The sequence below is a fragment of the Melanerpes formicivorus genome, unplaced genomic scaffold (assembly GCF_026170545.1).
Source record: "Melanerpes formicivorus ecotype bairdi unplaced genomic scaffold, bMelFor1.0.p_v2 SCAF_108, whole genome shotgun sequence".
NCBI lineage: Eukaryota > Metazoa > Chordata > Aves > Piciformes > Picidae > Melanerpes > Melanerpes formicivorus.
The window spans coordinates 536,053-553,080 of record NW_027142460.1 but is presented as its reverse complement, the minus strand read 5'-3'; the positions used below and the strand labels follow the sequence as shown (position 1 = coordinate 553,080).

The 17,028-nt window shown below is 55.9% G+C and overlaps 1 protein-coding gene across 1 annotated transcript in view; it reads right to left on the bottom strand.

Moving 5' to 3' along the window:
• The window catches only part of EXT2 (exostosin glycosyltransferase 2), a 90,328-nt gene that overhangs the window by 30,168 nt on the left and 43,132 nt on the right, over positions 1–17,028 (bottom strand). The window contains exons 9-10 of the mRNA XM_068166841.1: positions 12,261–12,450; positions 825–991 (exon numbers count right to left, since the gene is read on the bottom strand). Of these exons, the coding sequence (XP_068022942.1) occupies positions 825–991; positions 12,261–12,450 (357 nt within the window). The remainder of the gene's footprint in view (positions 1–824; positions 992–12,260; positions 12,451–17,028) is intronic.

The window sequence follows — 17,028 nt, the reverse complement described above, 5'->3', positions numbered from 1 at the left end:
AGCAAGAAGGTCTCCCCTGAGCCTCCTCTTCTCCAGGCTAAGCAACCCCAGCTCCCTCAGCCTCTCCTCCTGGGGCTGTGCTCCAGACCCCTCCCCAGCTTTGTTGCCCTTCTCTGGACACCTTCCAGCAGCTCAACCTCCTTCCTAACCTGAGGAGCCCAGAACTGGACACAGGACTCAAGGTGTGGCCTAACCAGTGCTGAGCACAGGGCACAATGACCTCCCTGCTCCTGCTGGCCACACTCTTCCTGATGCAGGCCAGGATGTCATTTGCCTTCCTGGCTGCCTGGGCACACTGCAGGCTCATGTTCAGCCTACCATCAACCAGCACCCCCAGGACCCTCTCTGCCTGGCTGCTCTCAGCCACTCTGACCCCAGCCTGTAGCACTGCCTGGGGTTGCTGTGGCCAATGTGCAGAACCTGGCACTTGGATGTGTTCAATCTCCTGCCCTTGGCCTCTGCTCATCTGCCCAGCCTGTTGAGGTCCCTCTGCAGAGCCTCTCTACCCTCCAGCAGATCAACTCCTGCCCCCAGCTTGCTGTCAGCTGCACATTTACTGATGCTGGACTCCATCCCCTCCTCCACATCATCAATCAAGATATTGAACAGGCTGGGGCCCAGCACTGCTCCCTGGGGCACAGCACTGGTGCCTGGCTGCCAGCTGGCTGTGGCACCATTCACCACCACTCTCTGGGCTCGAGAAGGCTCTGAGGATGTCCCTTCTGAGCGCAGGGCTGTTGGACTAGATGACCTCTGGAGGCCCTTTCCAAGCCACAGGGCTCTCTGGTGCCCTGCTCTGTGAAGGGAGTGTGCAGTCCCCTCACCTCATAGCCGAACTGGAGCTCGTCTGAGGTCAGCATGATGATGTCGTCGTCGATGGCCAGCACGGCCTCGGTCTCGATCTCGTCATAGGGGAAGAAGCGGTTGCTGAGTTTGTTTTCCGCCGTGCGAACGACCTTCAGGGGCACTCGGATCTTGGGCCAGAGGGACTCTGGAGAAACAAGCACCAAAGGACATGAGATCCAGTCCTGTATCTGACTCCTGGAGAGCTCTGTACCTCTGGGTTTAGCTTCTCTTCGGACTTTCTCCTGGTGGAGGCGAGGAGGTGAATGCAGAGAGAGAGCTTCAGCTGCATCTCCCTCTCTGGAGAAGTCGATGTTGTTGTAGCCAGCAAAGATCTACAGACCCCTAAAATGTTACTGTTGGCAGTGGAGGAGTAGATTCTGTGCAGACAGTGAATCAGAGAATCACAGTCTGGTCCAGGCTGGGAGGGACTTCCAAAGCTCAGCCAGCCCAACCTCCCCACAGCCAGCAGGGACATCCCCAACCACATCAGGCTGCCCAGGGCCCTGTCCAGCCTCACCTTGAGTATCTCCAGGGAAGGAGCCTCAACCACCTCCCTGGGCAGCCTGTGTCAGTGTTCCACCACCCTCATGGTGAAGAACTTCTTCTTCACATCCAATCCCAATCTGCTCTGCTCCAGTTTGAAGCCATTGCCCCTGCTCCTGTCCCTGCAGGCCTTTGCAAACAGTCTCTCTGCAGCCTTCCTGCAGCCCCCTTCAGGTCCTGGCAGGCTGCTCTTAGGTCTCCCCAGAGCCTTCTCCTCTCCAGGCTGAACACCCCCAGCTCCCTCAGCCTCTCCTCACAGCAGAGCTGCTCCAACCCCCTGAGCATTTTCATGTCCCTCCTCTGGAGCCTCTCCATCAGCTCCAGGTCCTTGCTGTGCTGAGGGCTCCAGCCCTGCACACAGTATTTTCATCTTCAAAGCCTTGGGGCACAGGAAGAACTTAAGATAACAAAATGCCAAAGGCTTCTTCTTGTGCCCCACAACATCCTTACACCAGAGGACAAAAGCATCATACAGTGGCTTAGGTTGGAAGGGACTTTAATGATCACCTAATTCCAACCCCCCCGCCATAGGCAGGGACTCCTTCTACTAGACCAGGCCCTAGCCAGCCTGGCTTTGACCACATTCAGGGTGGGAACCTCCACAACAAGAAAGCTGGGGAGGGACTTTTGACAAGGGCTTGTAGTGATAGGACAAGGGGCAGTGGCTTTGAGCTGGGAGAGGGGAGCTGGAGACTGGAGATGAGGAAGAAGTTCTTTCCAGTGAGGGTGGGGAGACTCTGGCACAGGCTGCCCAGGGAGGCTGTGGAGTTTCCCTCCCTGGAGGTGTTCCAAGCCAGGCTGGATGAGGCCTTGAGCAGCCTGTGCTGGTGGGAGCTGTCCCTGCCCATGGATGAGCTTTAAGGTCCCTTCCAACTCAAACCATTCTATGAATCTACTCTGAACAGGACTGGACCCAGGGAACACCACAGGCCTCTAACTGGCCCCTGCACCGCTGAGCACAGCCCTCTGAGCTCGGCCCTTCAAGGCAGTTCTCAGCTCCCCTCACTGTCCACTCATCCAAGTCGCACTTCCTAAGCTTGCCCAGGAGGATGTGATGTCAAGTTTCAACTGTTTGAAACAGAAGTGATGAACCAGTGGTGGAAAGTTGTCACCAGTGGTGACAACATCAATAGCTGAGGGGAGAGCAACTGCTGTCGTTTGCCTGGGCCTGAGCAGAGCCTTCGACACTGTCCCACACCACATCCTGGGCTCCAGGCTGGTGACACATGGGTGTGATGGGTGACCACCAGATGGATAAGGAACTGGCTTGATGGCCAAAGAGTGGCTGTCAATGGCTCCATGTCCCAGTGGAGGCCAGGGACAAGCAGAGTCCCTCAGGGATCAGTCCTGGGACCAGGCTTGTTCAACATCTTTGTGGGTGCCAGGGACAGTGGCACTGAGTGCACCCTCAGCAGGTTTGCTGATGACACCAAGCTGTGTGGTGCAGCAGACAGCTGGAGGGAAGGGATCCATCCAGAGGGACCTGGACAGGCTGCAGAGGTGGGCACAAGCCAACCTCAGGAGGTTCAACAAGAGCAAGGGCAGGGTCCTGCATCTGGGTGGAGGCAATCCCAGGCACAAATGCAGGCTGGGCAGGGACTGGCTGGAAAGCAGCCCTGAGGAGAGAGACTTGGGGGTGCTGGGGGAGGAGAAGCTCACCAGGAGCTCTCAGTGTGCACTTGCAGCCCAGAAAGCCAACCAGATCCTGGGCTGCAGCAGGAGAAGTGTGGCCAGCAGGGCAAGGGAGGTGATTCTCCCCCTCTGCTCAGCTCTGGGGAGACTCCACCTGGAGTCCTGCCTCCAGTTCTGGAGCCCCTATGACAAGAGGGATCTGGAGGTGCTGGAAGGTGTCCAGAGAAGGGCCAGGAGGATGAGCAGAGGGCTGGAGCACCTCTCCTGTGAGGACAGACTGAAGGAGTTGGGGCTGTTCAGTCTGCAGAAGAGAAGGCTCCCAGGTGACCTCATTGTGGCCTTCCAGGATCTGAAGGGGGCTCCAGGAAGGCTGGGGAGGGACTGCTCAGGATCTCAGGGAGTGATAGGACTAGGGGGAATGGAATGAAGCTGGAGGTGGGGAGATTGAGGCTGGAGGTGAGGAGGAAGTTCTTCCCCATGAGAGTGGTGAAACCCTGGACTGGGTTGTGCAGGGAGGTGGTTGGGGCCCTGTCCCTGGGGGTGTTTAAGGCCAGGCTGGCTGAGGCTCTGGCCAGGCTGATCTAGTGTGGGGTGTCCCTGCCCATGGCAGGGGGGCTGGAACTGGATGATCCTTGTGGTCCCTTCCAACCCTGACTGACACTATGGTACTATGAAAGATCTACCAAGAGGCTTTTCCCTTCAGTTTCAGGACAGGCAATTGAGGCAAAGAGAAAGGAAAGGCCAAAGGTATTTGACTGATGGAGAAAACAAAAACACACCCTGCCCCCCCAGCTCTTCCCAGCAGCAGGTAGAGGGGGCCAGGATGCTTGTTTGGGTTTTCCTCTGTTCCACTGCAAAGCTTTTAATCCTGTTATTCATGCTACCCACACAGCCCTGGGCCAGCTGCCACCACTGTTGACAGGCTTCCTGCACACCTCAGCCAAAGCCACAGGGCAGAGACCACATCCCTAAATCCAGAGCACACTTGGATCAGCACAGGGAATCCATCAGGCTCTGAGGCTTGAGTAAAAAAACCCAGCATCTTAGGGGATGTTTTTGGCTATTTCACATCAACCAGAAGATAATTCTGACACTGACTTGGCCATTCAGCCAGGCCTGGCCAGGCTGGGGAGCTGGGCAGAGGGAACCTCAGGAACTTCCACAAGGGCAAGTGTAGAGTCCTGCCCCTGGGGAGGAACCACCCTCTGCAGCAGTACAGGTGAGGGGGAACCTGCTGGGAAGCAGCTCAGGAGAAGCACCTCAGAGTGCTGGTGGATGAGTTCACCATGAGCCAGCACTGTGCTCTCATGGCCAAGAAGGCCAATGGTTCCCTGGGGTTCATGAAGAAGAGTGGGACTAGCAGCTCAAGGGAGGCTCTGCTTCCTCTCTGCTCTGCCCTAGTAAGACCACATCTGGAGTCCTGGGGCCAGTTCTGGGCTCCCCAGTTCAAGAGAGACAATAAACTCCTGGAGAGAGCCCAGCAGAGGCTCCAAACTGCTGAGGGGCCTGGAGCAGCTCTGTGAGGAGCAAAGGCTGAGAGCCCTGGGGCTGAGAGCCTGGAGCAGAGCAGCCCCAGAGGGGAGCTGAGCAATGCTCAGCAAGAGCTGAAGGAGCTGTGGGGGGCAAGAGGCTGGGGCCAGGCTCTGCTCAGTGGTGCCCAGGGACAGCACAAGGGGCAGTGGGCACAAAGTGGAACCCAGGAGGTTCCATCTGAACAGGAGGAGAAACTTCTTTGTTGTGAGGGTGCTGGAGCCTGCAGCAGGCTGCCCAGAGAGGTTGTGGAGTCTCCTGGTGTGGAGAGCTTCCAACCCCCCCCGGCCATTGTGCTCCTGGGCAAGCTGCTGTGGGTGCTGAGGTCCCCTGAGCCTCCTCTTCTCCAGGCTAAGCAACCCCAGCTCCCTCAGCCTCTCCTCACAGGGCTGTGCTCCAGACCCCTCCCCAGCTTTCTTGCCCTTCTCTGGACACCTTCCAGCAGCTCAACCTCTTTCCTGACCTGAGGAGCCCAGAACTGGACACAGGACTCAAGGTGTGGCCTAACCAGTGCTGAGCACAGGGCACAATGACCTCCCTGCTCCTGCTGGCCACACTGTTCCTGATGCAGGCCAGGATGCCATTGGCCCCCTGGGCACACTGCAGGCTCATGTTCAGCTGCTGTTGTGCTGCTGTAAAGAACAGACCAAGCCAGGCAGTGGAATGCAAATAAATCAGCACAGTCCAAGAGACCTGAAGCAATCCCTCACTCTCCTCAGGCAGAGCAGTGTTCAGCCTTGGGCAATGTTCCTCCAGGGGGCAAAAATGATGATGCCTGAACTCAGAAGTATGATCTGCAAGGAGAGACTGACTGCACCACTGCTACATACAGAGAGGTTGTGCAGTCTCCTGGTGTGGAGAGCTTCCAACCCCCCCTGGGCTCCTGGGCAAGCTGCTGTGGGTGCCCTGCTGGAGCAGGGGGTTGGACTGGGTGATCTCCAGAGGTCCCTTCCAAGCTCTCCATGCTGGGGTTATGGGCTTGTGCTTGTAAGCACACTGAAAAGCCAAAAGCTGTTGCACAAACAGCTCTGGTACTCTGCTGCAGCTGTGTCTTTCTTTTCCCTTGACAGTGCTCACATTTTGAGCTCAACACCACAAGATGAGGCTGTTGGTTCCCAGTCTCACCAAAGCTCAGTGCTGCACTTACTGAGCAACCATCCCAAAGCAGCCAGTAAGCTTTGACTTCTTTACCCAGGCTTCTGCCTTTGAGCCCTCTCAAAGAGAGCCCCTCCTTGAATCAGCTCCTTGCCCTAAAGCCAAGTTATTGGGCAATGGTGAAGACTGAATGAGGCTGGTTGGACTGGATGCTCCCTGGAGGTCCCTTCCAAGCCCTAACAGGCTGTGATGCTGTGATGCTGTGCCTTCACCTCTGGGTGGCCCAGCTGCTGAAGCTGAAAATGGGAGTGGCCCTTCAGCTAGTTGCAAATGTTGTAAAGGCATTTAAGAGTACACTTACCAAAAGTCTTGTCCTTTCTTCTCTACAGATGAATACATCTCCCAAATCATAGAATCACTTTGGGTGGAAAAGATCTTCAAGATCACTGAGCCTAACACTACCCCAGCACTGCCAGCTCCCCACTGAGCCATGGCCCTCAGCACCACATCTGCACAGCTCTGAAACCCTCCAGGGATGAGACCTCCACCTCTGCCCTGGGCAGCCTGGGCCAGGGTTTGACCACCCAAATGAGGAAGGAATTGTTCCTCATGTCCAACCTAAACCTCCACTGGCACAGCCTGAGGCCATTTCCTCTCATCCTAGCACTGGTTACTTTGGAGAAGAGACCAACACCCATCTGGCTCCAGACTCCTTTCAGGGAGCTGCAGGGAGCAATGAGAACAGACTAGAACAGAACAGAATTAACCAGGTTGGAGAAGACCTTTGAGGTCATCCAGTCCAGCCTCTCACCCAGCACCATCTGATCAACTCAACGCTGGCACCAAGGGCCTCAGCCAGGCTCTTCCTGAACACCTCCAGGGATGGGGACTCCACCACCTCCCTGGACAGCACAGCCCAAGAGCCAATTTCTCTTGTTGGGAAGAATTTCTCCTCACCTCCAGCCTAAACCTCCCCTGGCACAGCTTGAGACTGTGTCCTCTTGTTCTGGTGCTGGTTGCCTGGGAAAAGGTATCCTCACAGCATCCAGGCTAAACACTCCCAGCTCGCTCAGCTGCTCCTCCCCAGCCCTGCTCTCCAGGCCCTTACCCAGCTTCACTGCCCTTCTCTGGACCTGCTCCAGCCTCTCAATGTCCTTCTGGAGGGAGGGGCTCAAAACTGAGCCCAGTATTCACAGTCTCACAGAATCACCAAGGCTGGAAGAGACCTCAAAGGTCATCGAGTCCAACCTGTCACCACAGACCTCATGACCAGACCATGGCACCAAGTGCCACATCCAATCCCCTCTTGAACACCTCCAGGGATGGGGACTCCACCACCTCCCTGGGTAGAACATCCCAATGGGCAATCACTCTCTCTCTGTAGAACTTCCTCCTGACCTCCAGCCTAGACCTCCCCTGGCGCAGCCTGAAACTGTGTCCTCTTGTTCTGGTGCTGCCTGCCTGGGAGAAGAGACCAACCCCCGCCTGGCTACAACCTCCCTTCAGGGAGTTGGAGAGAACAAGAAGGTCTCCCCTGAGCCTCCTCTTCCCCAGGCTAAGCAACCCCAGCTCCCTCAGCCTCTCCTCACAGGGCTGTGCTCCAGACCCCTCCCCAGCTTTCTTGCCCTTCTCTGGACACCTTCCAGCAGCTCAACCTCCTTCCTAACCTGAGGAGCCCAGAGCAGGACACAGGACTCAAGGTGTGGCCTGAGCAGTGCTGGGCACAGGGCACAATGACCTCCCTGCTCCTGCTGGCCACACTGTTCCTGATGCAGGCCAGGATGCCCTTGGCCTTCTTGGCCCCCTGGGCACAAGAGCTGCACTTTGATCAGGTGGAAGGTCACCTCTGCTGGGCAGGGCAGTGTCTCAAATCCTGTATGATGTTTGGAATAGAATATTTCTTCACATCATGGAAGGGTTTGGGGCAGAAGGGACGTTTCAGGGCCCTCTGGTGCAGCCCAGTCTGTTTCCATGTCAAACCCTGAGTCTGATGAGGTTTGTGACACAACAGCCTCGTCAGAAGCTCACACAACCCCTCAAACAACCCCAGAAACCAAAGTGAACTTTTGGACCTTCCACCTACTTCCAATCTTCCCCTGCCTGGGGACAGATCCCCTCTCTTCCAACACTTCCACGCACAGCAGCACTGCCAGCTCTAGCACTGCCCTGGTGCTGCCAGGGGAGAGAAAGGCCCTGCCAACACAGCCTGCTGCACACATCCACATCCAAGCCAGCTGCCCTTCAAAGCCAGCCCTCCCACTGCCACCACAGCCAAACACCACCCACCACAGCACCACACAGCACCACAGAACACACCACACACCACCACAGCCAAACACCACACACCACCCAACACCACAGAACACCACAGCACAAAACACCACACACCACACAATACCACAGGTGAGACCCCACCTGGAGTGCTGCCTCCAGTTCTGGAGCCCCTATGACAAGAGGGATCTGGAGGTGCTGGAAGGTGTCCAGAGCAGGGCCAGGAGGATGAGCAGAGGGCTGGAGCACCTCTCCTGTGAGGACAGACTGAAGGAGTTGGGGCTGTTCAGTCTGCAGAAGGCTCCCAGGTGACCTCATTGTGGCCTTCCAGGATCTGAAGGGGGCTCGAAGAAGGCTGGGGAGGGACTGCTCAGGATCTCAGATAGGGATAGGACTAGGGGGAATGGAATGAAGCTGGAGGTGGGGAGATTGAGGCTGGAGGTGAGGAGGAAGTTCTTCCCCATGAGAGTGGTGAAGCCCTGGAATGGGTTGTCCAGGGAGGTGGTTGGGACCCTGACCCTGGAGGTGCTTAAGTCCAGGCTGGCTGAGGCTGTGGCCAGGCTGATCTAGTGTGGGGTGTCCCTGCCCATGGCAGGGGGGTTGGAACTGGATGATCCTTGTGGTCCCTTCCAACCCTGACTGATTCTGTGATACTATGAAAACACCACAGCACAAAACACCACAACACACAAGGCCACACACCACACAACACCACACCACACACCACACCATACCACACACCACAATACACACACCACACACCACACAGCACAGCAGACAAAGAGTTGGAAAGGCCAAGGGTTGCTTCTGGCCCCAGACTGTGTCCCCCTCAGAGGGGAAAGGAGCAGGGGAGGCAGGGCTGGCTGTCCTGGGAGGTTAAGCACTTCAGCTTTCCTCCAACCAATTAAAAGTGCAGAGCCATAAAAGAGCAGATCCTACTGTAGGGCAATAAAGCAGCCTTTATCAGCCAGAGTGGTGCACATTGCAAACTTCAAACCCATTCCTTGCCCTAATCCATCAGAAACTTCCTGGCTTTAACAGGCTATAAACGGCAGAGCCTTTGAAGTCCAAGGATTAGGATCACTAACAGACAGGGCTAAAGGAGAGGCTGGCTGGAGAGCCAAGTGGAATGCCCTGCATGGGTCTGGGCTACACCAAGTTAATTTCATCACACTGACCTCTCTCCAGCCATGGGCCAAGGGATTACAAGAGCTGTGACAGCAAGAAGGGGAAGAGGGGACACTAGGAGCAAAGAATGAGTTGCTACAGTGCAGTGCTCAGGCTAAAGGAAGGCTAAAACTGCCTCTGCTTGCAGCTGTGCTCTCAAAGCCAGGATCTGGAGAAGAGGAGGCTCAGGGGAGACCTTCTTGCTCTCTCCAACTCCCTGAAGGGAGGTTGTAGCCAGGTGGGGATTGGGCTCTTCTCCCAGGCACCCAGCACCAGAACAAGAGGACACAGTCTCAAGCTGTGCCAGGGGAGGTTTAGGCTGGAGGTGAGGAAAAAGTTCTTCCCAGACAGAGAGATTGGCCCTTGGGCTGTGCTGCCCAGGGAGGTGGTGGAGTCCCCATCCCTGGAGGTGTTTACAAAGAGCCTGGCTGAGGCACTTGGTGCCATGGTTGGGTTGATCAGATGGTGCTGGGTGAGAGGTTGGACTGGATGACCTCAAAGGTCTTTTCCAACCTGGTCTGGTCTATTCTATTCTATTCTATTCTATTCTATTCTATTCTATTCTATTCTATTCTATTCTATTCTATTCCATTCCATTCCATTCCATTCCATTCCATTCCACTCTATTCTATTCCATTCTACTCTACTGTATTCTATTCTACTCTATTCTATTCTACTCTATTCTATTCTATTCTATTCAGCTCTGAAACCAAAGGATTTGGGGGGTTACTAAGCCAGTTTCTGCCTCAGTGGTAACCAAAGCAGCAAATAATTAACCCCACTGATTGTCAAGAGCTTCCCCAGGCAGGCAGGACAGACAGAGTGACCAAAGCCCAAAGGTCACTGCAGTGATTCACCTTACTCAGCTCTCCTGCATCTCAGCCTCACTCCAGGGAGATGTGGAAGGATCCACCTGGGTTAAACCCCCCTGCATTTCCTGCTCACAGGGCTCAGGGCAGAGTGGATGGATACTGCCCAGTGCAAAAGGACCTAGGGGTGTTGGCTGACAGCCAGCTGAAGATGAGCTGCCTGAGACCTGGTAGCTGTAGAGAGCAATGAAGTCTCCCCTGAGCCTCCTCTTCTCCAGATCCTGGCTTTGAGAGCACAGCTGCAAGCAGAGGCAGTTTTAGCCTTCCTTTAGCCTGAGCACTGCACTGAAGCAACTCATTCTTTGCTCCTAGTGTCCCCTCTTCCCCTTCTTGCTGTCACAGCTCTTGTAATCCCTTGGCCCATGGCTAGAGAGAGGTCAGTGTGATGAAATTAACTTGGTGTAGCCCAGATCCATGAGCACCCTGGTCTGGGCCAGGAATGGTGTGGCCAGCAGGAGCAGGGCAGGATCAGAGGGCTGAGCAGAGGGCTGGAGCTGCTCTGCTCTGGAGACAGCCTGAGAGAGTTGGGGTTGTGCAGGCTGGAGAGGAGAAGGCTCCCAGGAGAGCTTCTGGTGGCCTTCCAGGGTCTGCAGGGGGCTGCAAGAAAGCTGGGGAGGGACTTGTGAGGGTGTCAGGGAGGGATAGGACTGGGGGGGATGGAGCAAAACTAGAAGTGGGGAGATTGAGATTGGCTGTGAGGAAGAAGTTGTTGCCCAGGAGGGTGGTGAGAGCCTGGCACAGGTTGCCCAGGAAGGTGGTGGAGGCCTCCTGCCTGGAGGTGTTTGCAGCCAGGCTGGAGGTGGCTGTGAGCAAGCTGCTGTGGTGTGAGGTGTCCCTGCCCATGGCAGGGGGTTGGGACTGGCTGAGCCTTGAGCTCCCTTCCAAGCCTGACAGTTCTATGACTCAATCCTGCTGTACTTAGCACTGGTGAGGCTGTGAGTATTGTGTTTATTTGGGGGCCCTCACTCCAAGGACACTGAGGTGATTTTACTTGGGTTTGAAAGTGTAGGCAGCAAGGATTGGGCAGTCTGAGCCCAGGCTGGCTGTGGCACTTAGGTCTAGCCAATGTGGTGGTGCTAGGTCACAGCCTGGACTTGATGATCTCAGAGGTCTATTCCAGCCCCAGTAACTCTGTGATTCTGATTCTCAGCCCAGGATTCAAACTGCTTGGAACCACATTTGCCCTAGCAACCAGGCCAGCAGAAGGTTCATTGACTGCCATGAAAGAGTGTCCACAGAGACAGTGCCCAGCCTGCAAAGAAGGACAGAGAGGTTTCTGTAAGCACTGCAGGTCTCAGCTTGGCTCCTGGAGCCAGGAGCATAACCCACAGGCTGATTTTTGGTCCCTTTTGGTTATTCTCAGCTCTCTTGCCCAAAGGCCAAGTGCCACAAAAGCATCTGAATCAAACCTCTTGGAAGGAAGCACAGAATGCTTTTCAAAGACATAGTGATGAAAAGGTTGCCTCACAGAATGGGTTGGAATGGGCCTTTAAAGGTCACCCAGTCCAACCCCCCTGCAGCCCCCAGGGACATCTGCAGCCAGAGCAGGTTGCTCACAGCCCCAAACAGCCTGACCTGCAGTGGTTTCAGGGGGTGGCTTCTACAGCTTCTCTGGACAACCTGGGTCAGGCTCTCACCACCCTCCATGGGCATGGGAAATAGTTCTTCCTTCTCTCCAGTCTCAATCTCCCTCTTTCAGATCAAGCCACCCCCCCTTGTCCTCTCACATCAGGCCCTGCCCAGCACTCTGTCCCCAGCTTTCTGCTCAGCCTCCTGAGGCACTGCAAGGCCCCCAGGAGGTCTCCCTGCAGCCTTCTCCTCTCCAGGCTGCACAACCCCAACTCTCCCAGCCTGGCCTCCCAGCAGAGGGCTTCCAGCCCTGCCAGCACTGCTGTGGCCTCCCCTGGCCCTGCTCCAACAGGTCCCTGGCTGTGTGGTGCTAAGCCTCCAGAGCTGCCCCAGCAGTGCAGGTGGGGTCTCAGCAGAGCAGAGGGGCAGAATCCCCTCCCCTCCACCTGCTCCCCACACTGGACAGGGCTGGGTGTGTGCTGTGAGCACATGGTGCTGCCACATGTCCAGCTTCTCACCCACCAGCACCCCCAAGGCCTTCTCCACAGGGCTGCTCTCCACCCTTCATGCCCCAGCCTGGCCTGACCCCAGTGCTGCACCTCGTGGAACCTCCTGCCGCTCACACAGAGCCAAGGGTGTTCAGGGCAAAAAGGAGGACACAAGAAAGGTGACTGTAAAAGATCCCAGCCAGGCATGCTGAGCTCAGCTCCCCCCTCCCCACCTAGCACAGGGCCTTACCTTCTGGAGGGTTCTTGTTCTGGTTGTTCCACACCACCAGGAGCTTGGACAGGCTGGGCACCTTGGACACCTCGGTGATGACTCGGAACAGGCTCTCCACACGGTCATAGGTCAGCACTATGGCTGTGAAACCCTGGGACTGAGGTGGGATCAGGGGCAGGAAGAGTGGGTTGCTGACACTGCTCCATTTCTGGAAGGGAAAAGAGGAAGTCAGGAAAAGAATTAAATTGAAATGACTTAGCCCAGCAGGGAGCAAATCACACAGCCAGGGCTGGGGGCAGGGCTGGAGCCCTCAGCACAGCAAGGACCTGGAGCTGATGGAGAGGCTCCAGAGGAGGGACATGAAAATGCTCAGGGGGTTGGAGCAGCTCTGCTGTGAGGAGAGGCTGAGGGAGCTGGGGGTGCTCAGCCTGGAGAGGAGAAGGCTCTGGGGAGACCTAAGAGCAGCCTGCCAGGACCTGAAAGGGGCTTCAAGAGGGCTGCAGAGAGACTGTTTGCAAAGGCCTGCAGGGACAGGAGCAGGGGCAATGGCTTCAAACCAGAGCAGAGCAGATTGGGATTGGATGTGAGGAAGAAGTTCTTGACCATGAGGGTGGTGGAACACTGGCACAGGCTGCCCAGGGAGGTGGTTGAGGCTCCTTCCCTGGAGATACTGAAGGTCAAGCTCTAGAAGGCTGTGAGCAACCTGCTCTAGTGGAGGATCTCCCTGCTGGCTGCAGGGAGGTTTGGACTGGGTGACCTTTGGAGGTCACTTCCAGCTCAGACCATCCTGACCATCGACTGGAGTTTGCTCAACCCAGCTCCAGCTCTGGCAACAGTGGACTCCAGCAATCCCTCAGAATCCTTTTATTCCAACCTCTCCCTCACTTTCAACGTCTGGGACATTGCAAACAAGAGGGATTTGAGGTAAAGAAGTGAAGTGGAGGAGAGAGAGAGATTGGTGGAGAAGGAAAAGCAAGGTGAACTCTGCCCCCAGGACTGCTCTCACTGGCCCTCTTCCTTGCCCTGCAACTCAAGCAGCACTACAGCTTCAGAGGCCAAAAGATAAGGAAGCAACCCCCAGGAGTAACCCAAAGCAAAGCAGCCAAAGGCTACAACTGGCCTGAGATGTGAACCCCAGGCATCAAGATGTGGTGGAAGTAAAGCCCAGCTAGCTGAGGAGGAACAACAGCAATGAGGGGTGAGAGGCAAAGATGGTTTTCAGAGCCTTAGCTGCCCCCCAGCACTGTTAACCAGGGCAGCATCCCTTTAAAGGCCTGCCTGCAAGACTGCCAGCATTCAGAAGCCAGCTCAGCTGGCAGAGGACAAGCCAGACCATCCCATGCCCACTGAATGTGCCAGCCTCCTCTGGAGGAAGCCAGCAGCCAAGGGAATGGAGGCAGCAGCACTGCAGGCTCAACCTTCCCATTCAGGCTGAGGTGCCAAGCAGGGTCAGACACAGCAGTAAAGGGACAAACAAGAGCTTTGTGGGGCAGGTGGAAAGGGGAGATGGGAAAGAAGAAAGCTGAGTGATGCTGTTCTGAGGGGAAGTCTTGAAGCCCAGCACTAAGGGGGCAGGGAGTGCCAGCAGGTCACAGCAGTACTGAGAACATCTCCAGGCAGGACCATCACCCAGGCTCACAGGATGGGAGGGGCTGGAAGGGACCTCCAGAGATCATCCACTCCAAGCCCCTGCCAGAGCAGGAGCAGAGACTCCAGCACAGGTCACACAGGAACACATCCAGACAGGGCTGGGAAGGCTCCAGAGCAGGAGACTCCACAACCTCTCTGGGCAGCCTGCTCCAGGCCTCTGGGAGCCTCACAGGGCAGAAGTTCCTCCTCATGCTGAGCTGGAACCTCCTGTGCTGCAGTTTATATCCACTGCCCCTTGTCCTATCCCAGGGTGCAGCTGAGCAGAGCCTGTCCCTGTCCCCTCCCTCCTGACCCCCAGCCCTCAGCTATTGATAGACATTGATCAGATCCCTCTCAGCCTTCTCCTCTCCAGACTGAACAGCCTCAGGGCTCTCAGCCTCTCCTCCCCAGGCAGTGCTGCAGTCCCTTCAGCATCCTTGGAGCCTGCCTTGGACTCTCTCCAGCAGATCCCTGTCCCTCCTGAGCTGTGGAGCCCAGAGCTGGATGCAATGTTCCAGGTGAGGCAGAGAAGAGTCATTCAGAAATCAAATATCCATCACTTCAGCCACAGACCTTCAGAGACAGCTCTGCTTTCAGATTATTCCATCTAGAGCTAAAGCCAGCAATGTGCCCTAGTGACCAAGGTGCCCAATGGTATCCTGGTGTGGATTAGAAAGGCAGTGGTGAGTAGGTGCAGGGAGGTTCTCCTGCCCCTCTGCTCTGCCCTGCTCAGGCCACATCTGGAATACTGTGTCCAGTTCTGGGCCCCTCAGCTCAAGAAGGGCCTCAGGGAACTGCTTGAGAGAGCCCAGCCCAGAGGCACAGAGCTGCTGCAGGCAGTGCAACATCTCCTGTGAGGCCAGGCTGAGGGAGCTGGGGCTGGGAGCAGAGGAGCCTGAGGGCTGCCCTCATGGCTGGGGATAAAGATGTGCAGGGCTGGAGCCAGGCTCTGCTCAGGGATGGCCAAGGACAGCACAAGGGGCACTGGGGGCAAGCTGGAGCAGAGGAGGTGCCAGGGGAACAGAAGGGAAACCTCTGTCCCTGTGAGGGTGCTGGAGCCTGGAGCAGGCTGCCCAGAGAGGTTGTGGAGTCTGTTCTGGAGCCTTTCCAACCCCCCCTGGATGTGTTCCTGTGTGCCCTGCGCTGGGTGCTCTGCTCTGGGAGCAGGGTTGGACTGGATGAGCTTTCCAGGTCACTTACAATTCCTACCATCCTGTGACTCTGTGATGTTTCTGCTCCTCTTACCATTGCTGGCAGACAGGGACAAACCCCTAAGTCTTCCTCCAGCTTCACCAATTCCCACAGCAAATGGCAAACCTAAATGTTACCACAGCACAGCCTATCTCCCTCAAGCTTTACCAAGGGGCTTCCACACAAGCCAGCAGGGGAGTTGGAACTAGATGATCCTTAAGATCCCTTCCCTCCCAACTCCCCTAGCCCAAGCCTGCTAGTACCCAGCTGCCCCTTTGTGAGGCTGGCAGCTGAAAACAGATTGAAACAACTTTCAGAAACCTCTCCCCATTACTGCCTGAAGCAGAGAATGGAATGGGGTAGGATAGGATAGGATAGGATAGGATAGGATAGGATAGGATAGGATAGGATAGGATAGGATAGGATAGGATAGGATAGGATAGGATAGGATAGGATAGGAATAGACCTTTGAGATCATCCAGTCCAACCTCTCACCCAGCACCATCTGATCAACTCAACTATGGCACCAAGGGCCTCAGCCAGGCTCTTCCTAAACACCTCCAGGGATGGGGACTCCACCACCTCCCTGGGCAGCACATCCCAAGGGCCAGTCTCTCTGGCTGAGTAGAATTTCTTCCTCACCTCCAGTCTGAACTTCCCCTGGCACAGCTTGAGACTGTGTCCTCTTGTTCTGCTGCTGGCTGCCTGGGAGAAGAGACCAACCCCCACCTGGCTACAACCTCCCTGCAGGGAGTTGCAGAGAGCAATGAGGTCTCCCCTGAGTCTCCTCTTCTCCAGGCTAAGCAACCCCAGCTCCCTCAGCCTCTCCTCACAGGGCTGTGCTCCAGACCCCTCCCCAGCCTTGTTGCCCTTCTCTGGACACATTCCAGCATCTCAACCTCTTTCCTAACCTGAGGAGCCCAGAACTGGACACAGGACTCAAGGTGTGGCCTAACCAGTGCTGAGCACAGGGCACAATGACTTCCCTGCTCCTGCTGGCCACACTGTTCCTGATGCAGGCCAGGATGCCATTGGCCTTCTTGGCCACCTGGGCACACTGCAGGCTCATGTTCAGCCTACCATCAACCAGCACCCCCAGGTCCCTCTCTGCCTGGTTGCTCTCAGCCACTCTGACCCCAGCCTGTAGCACTGCCTGGGGTTGCTGTGGCCAATGTGCAGCACCTGGCACTTGGATGTGTTCAATCTCCTGCCCTTGGCCTCTGCCCATCTGCCCAGCCTGGCAAGGTCCCTCTGCAGAGCTCTCCTCTCATACTCCAAGGGAATCTTGTTTCTGCCTTACAAGGAGAAACAGCTCAGAGAGAAATCTTCAGGCAGTGCTGGGCAGGGGTCAATACTGCCATCCAAATTCATGGCTCCCCCTTGGAAGTCTTCCTTAGCAGCATCTTCTCTCTGGCCACAGCATTTCCTAATGCATTCCATGCTGTAACATCCTTGGGAGAGGAATCACTCCTTCATTATCATTACTGCTGTTGTTGTTATTTTACCAGCCCAGGACATTGGAGGTTGCTGGGAGGAAAAGATAACTACAGGGGGGGATAGATGTGTACATGCAACAAACAAGTGACCATGCTCTCCCTTCAAACCCTCTAGTGAGGGGCACAGGACCTCAATTCCAGCTCCCAGTGCTTTCAGCAGAGCAGCACAATGCTCCCCCAGGAACTGAATGAGGTAACTTCTGAGGTGGTTCCCCTCAGACATCTCCTGAAAGCTGATGAGGCAGAGAGGGAGAAGCCCTCAGCCACAGCCTAATGGGAGGGAGAAGCAGGCCTCTGGCTTGAGAAAAAACATTTCCACGAGGCAATTAAGCATCTCTCAAGTGCCATTAAGAGTCAACCCCCTGCTGCCTGCCTGAAGAGTGTGTCTACAGTCTGAGACCTCTTGACCCCACTTTCTGCAGGAAATCAGGCAAATTGCAGCCTCCCCAATCTGCTAAAGCCTTCCAGAC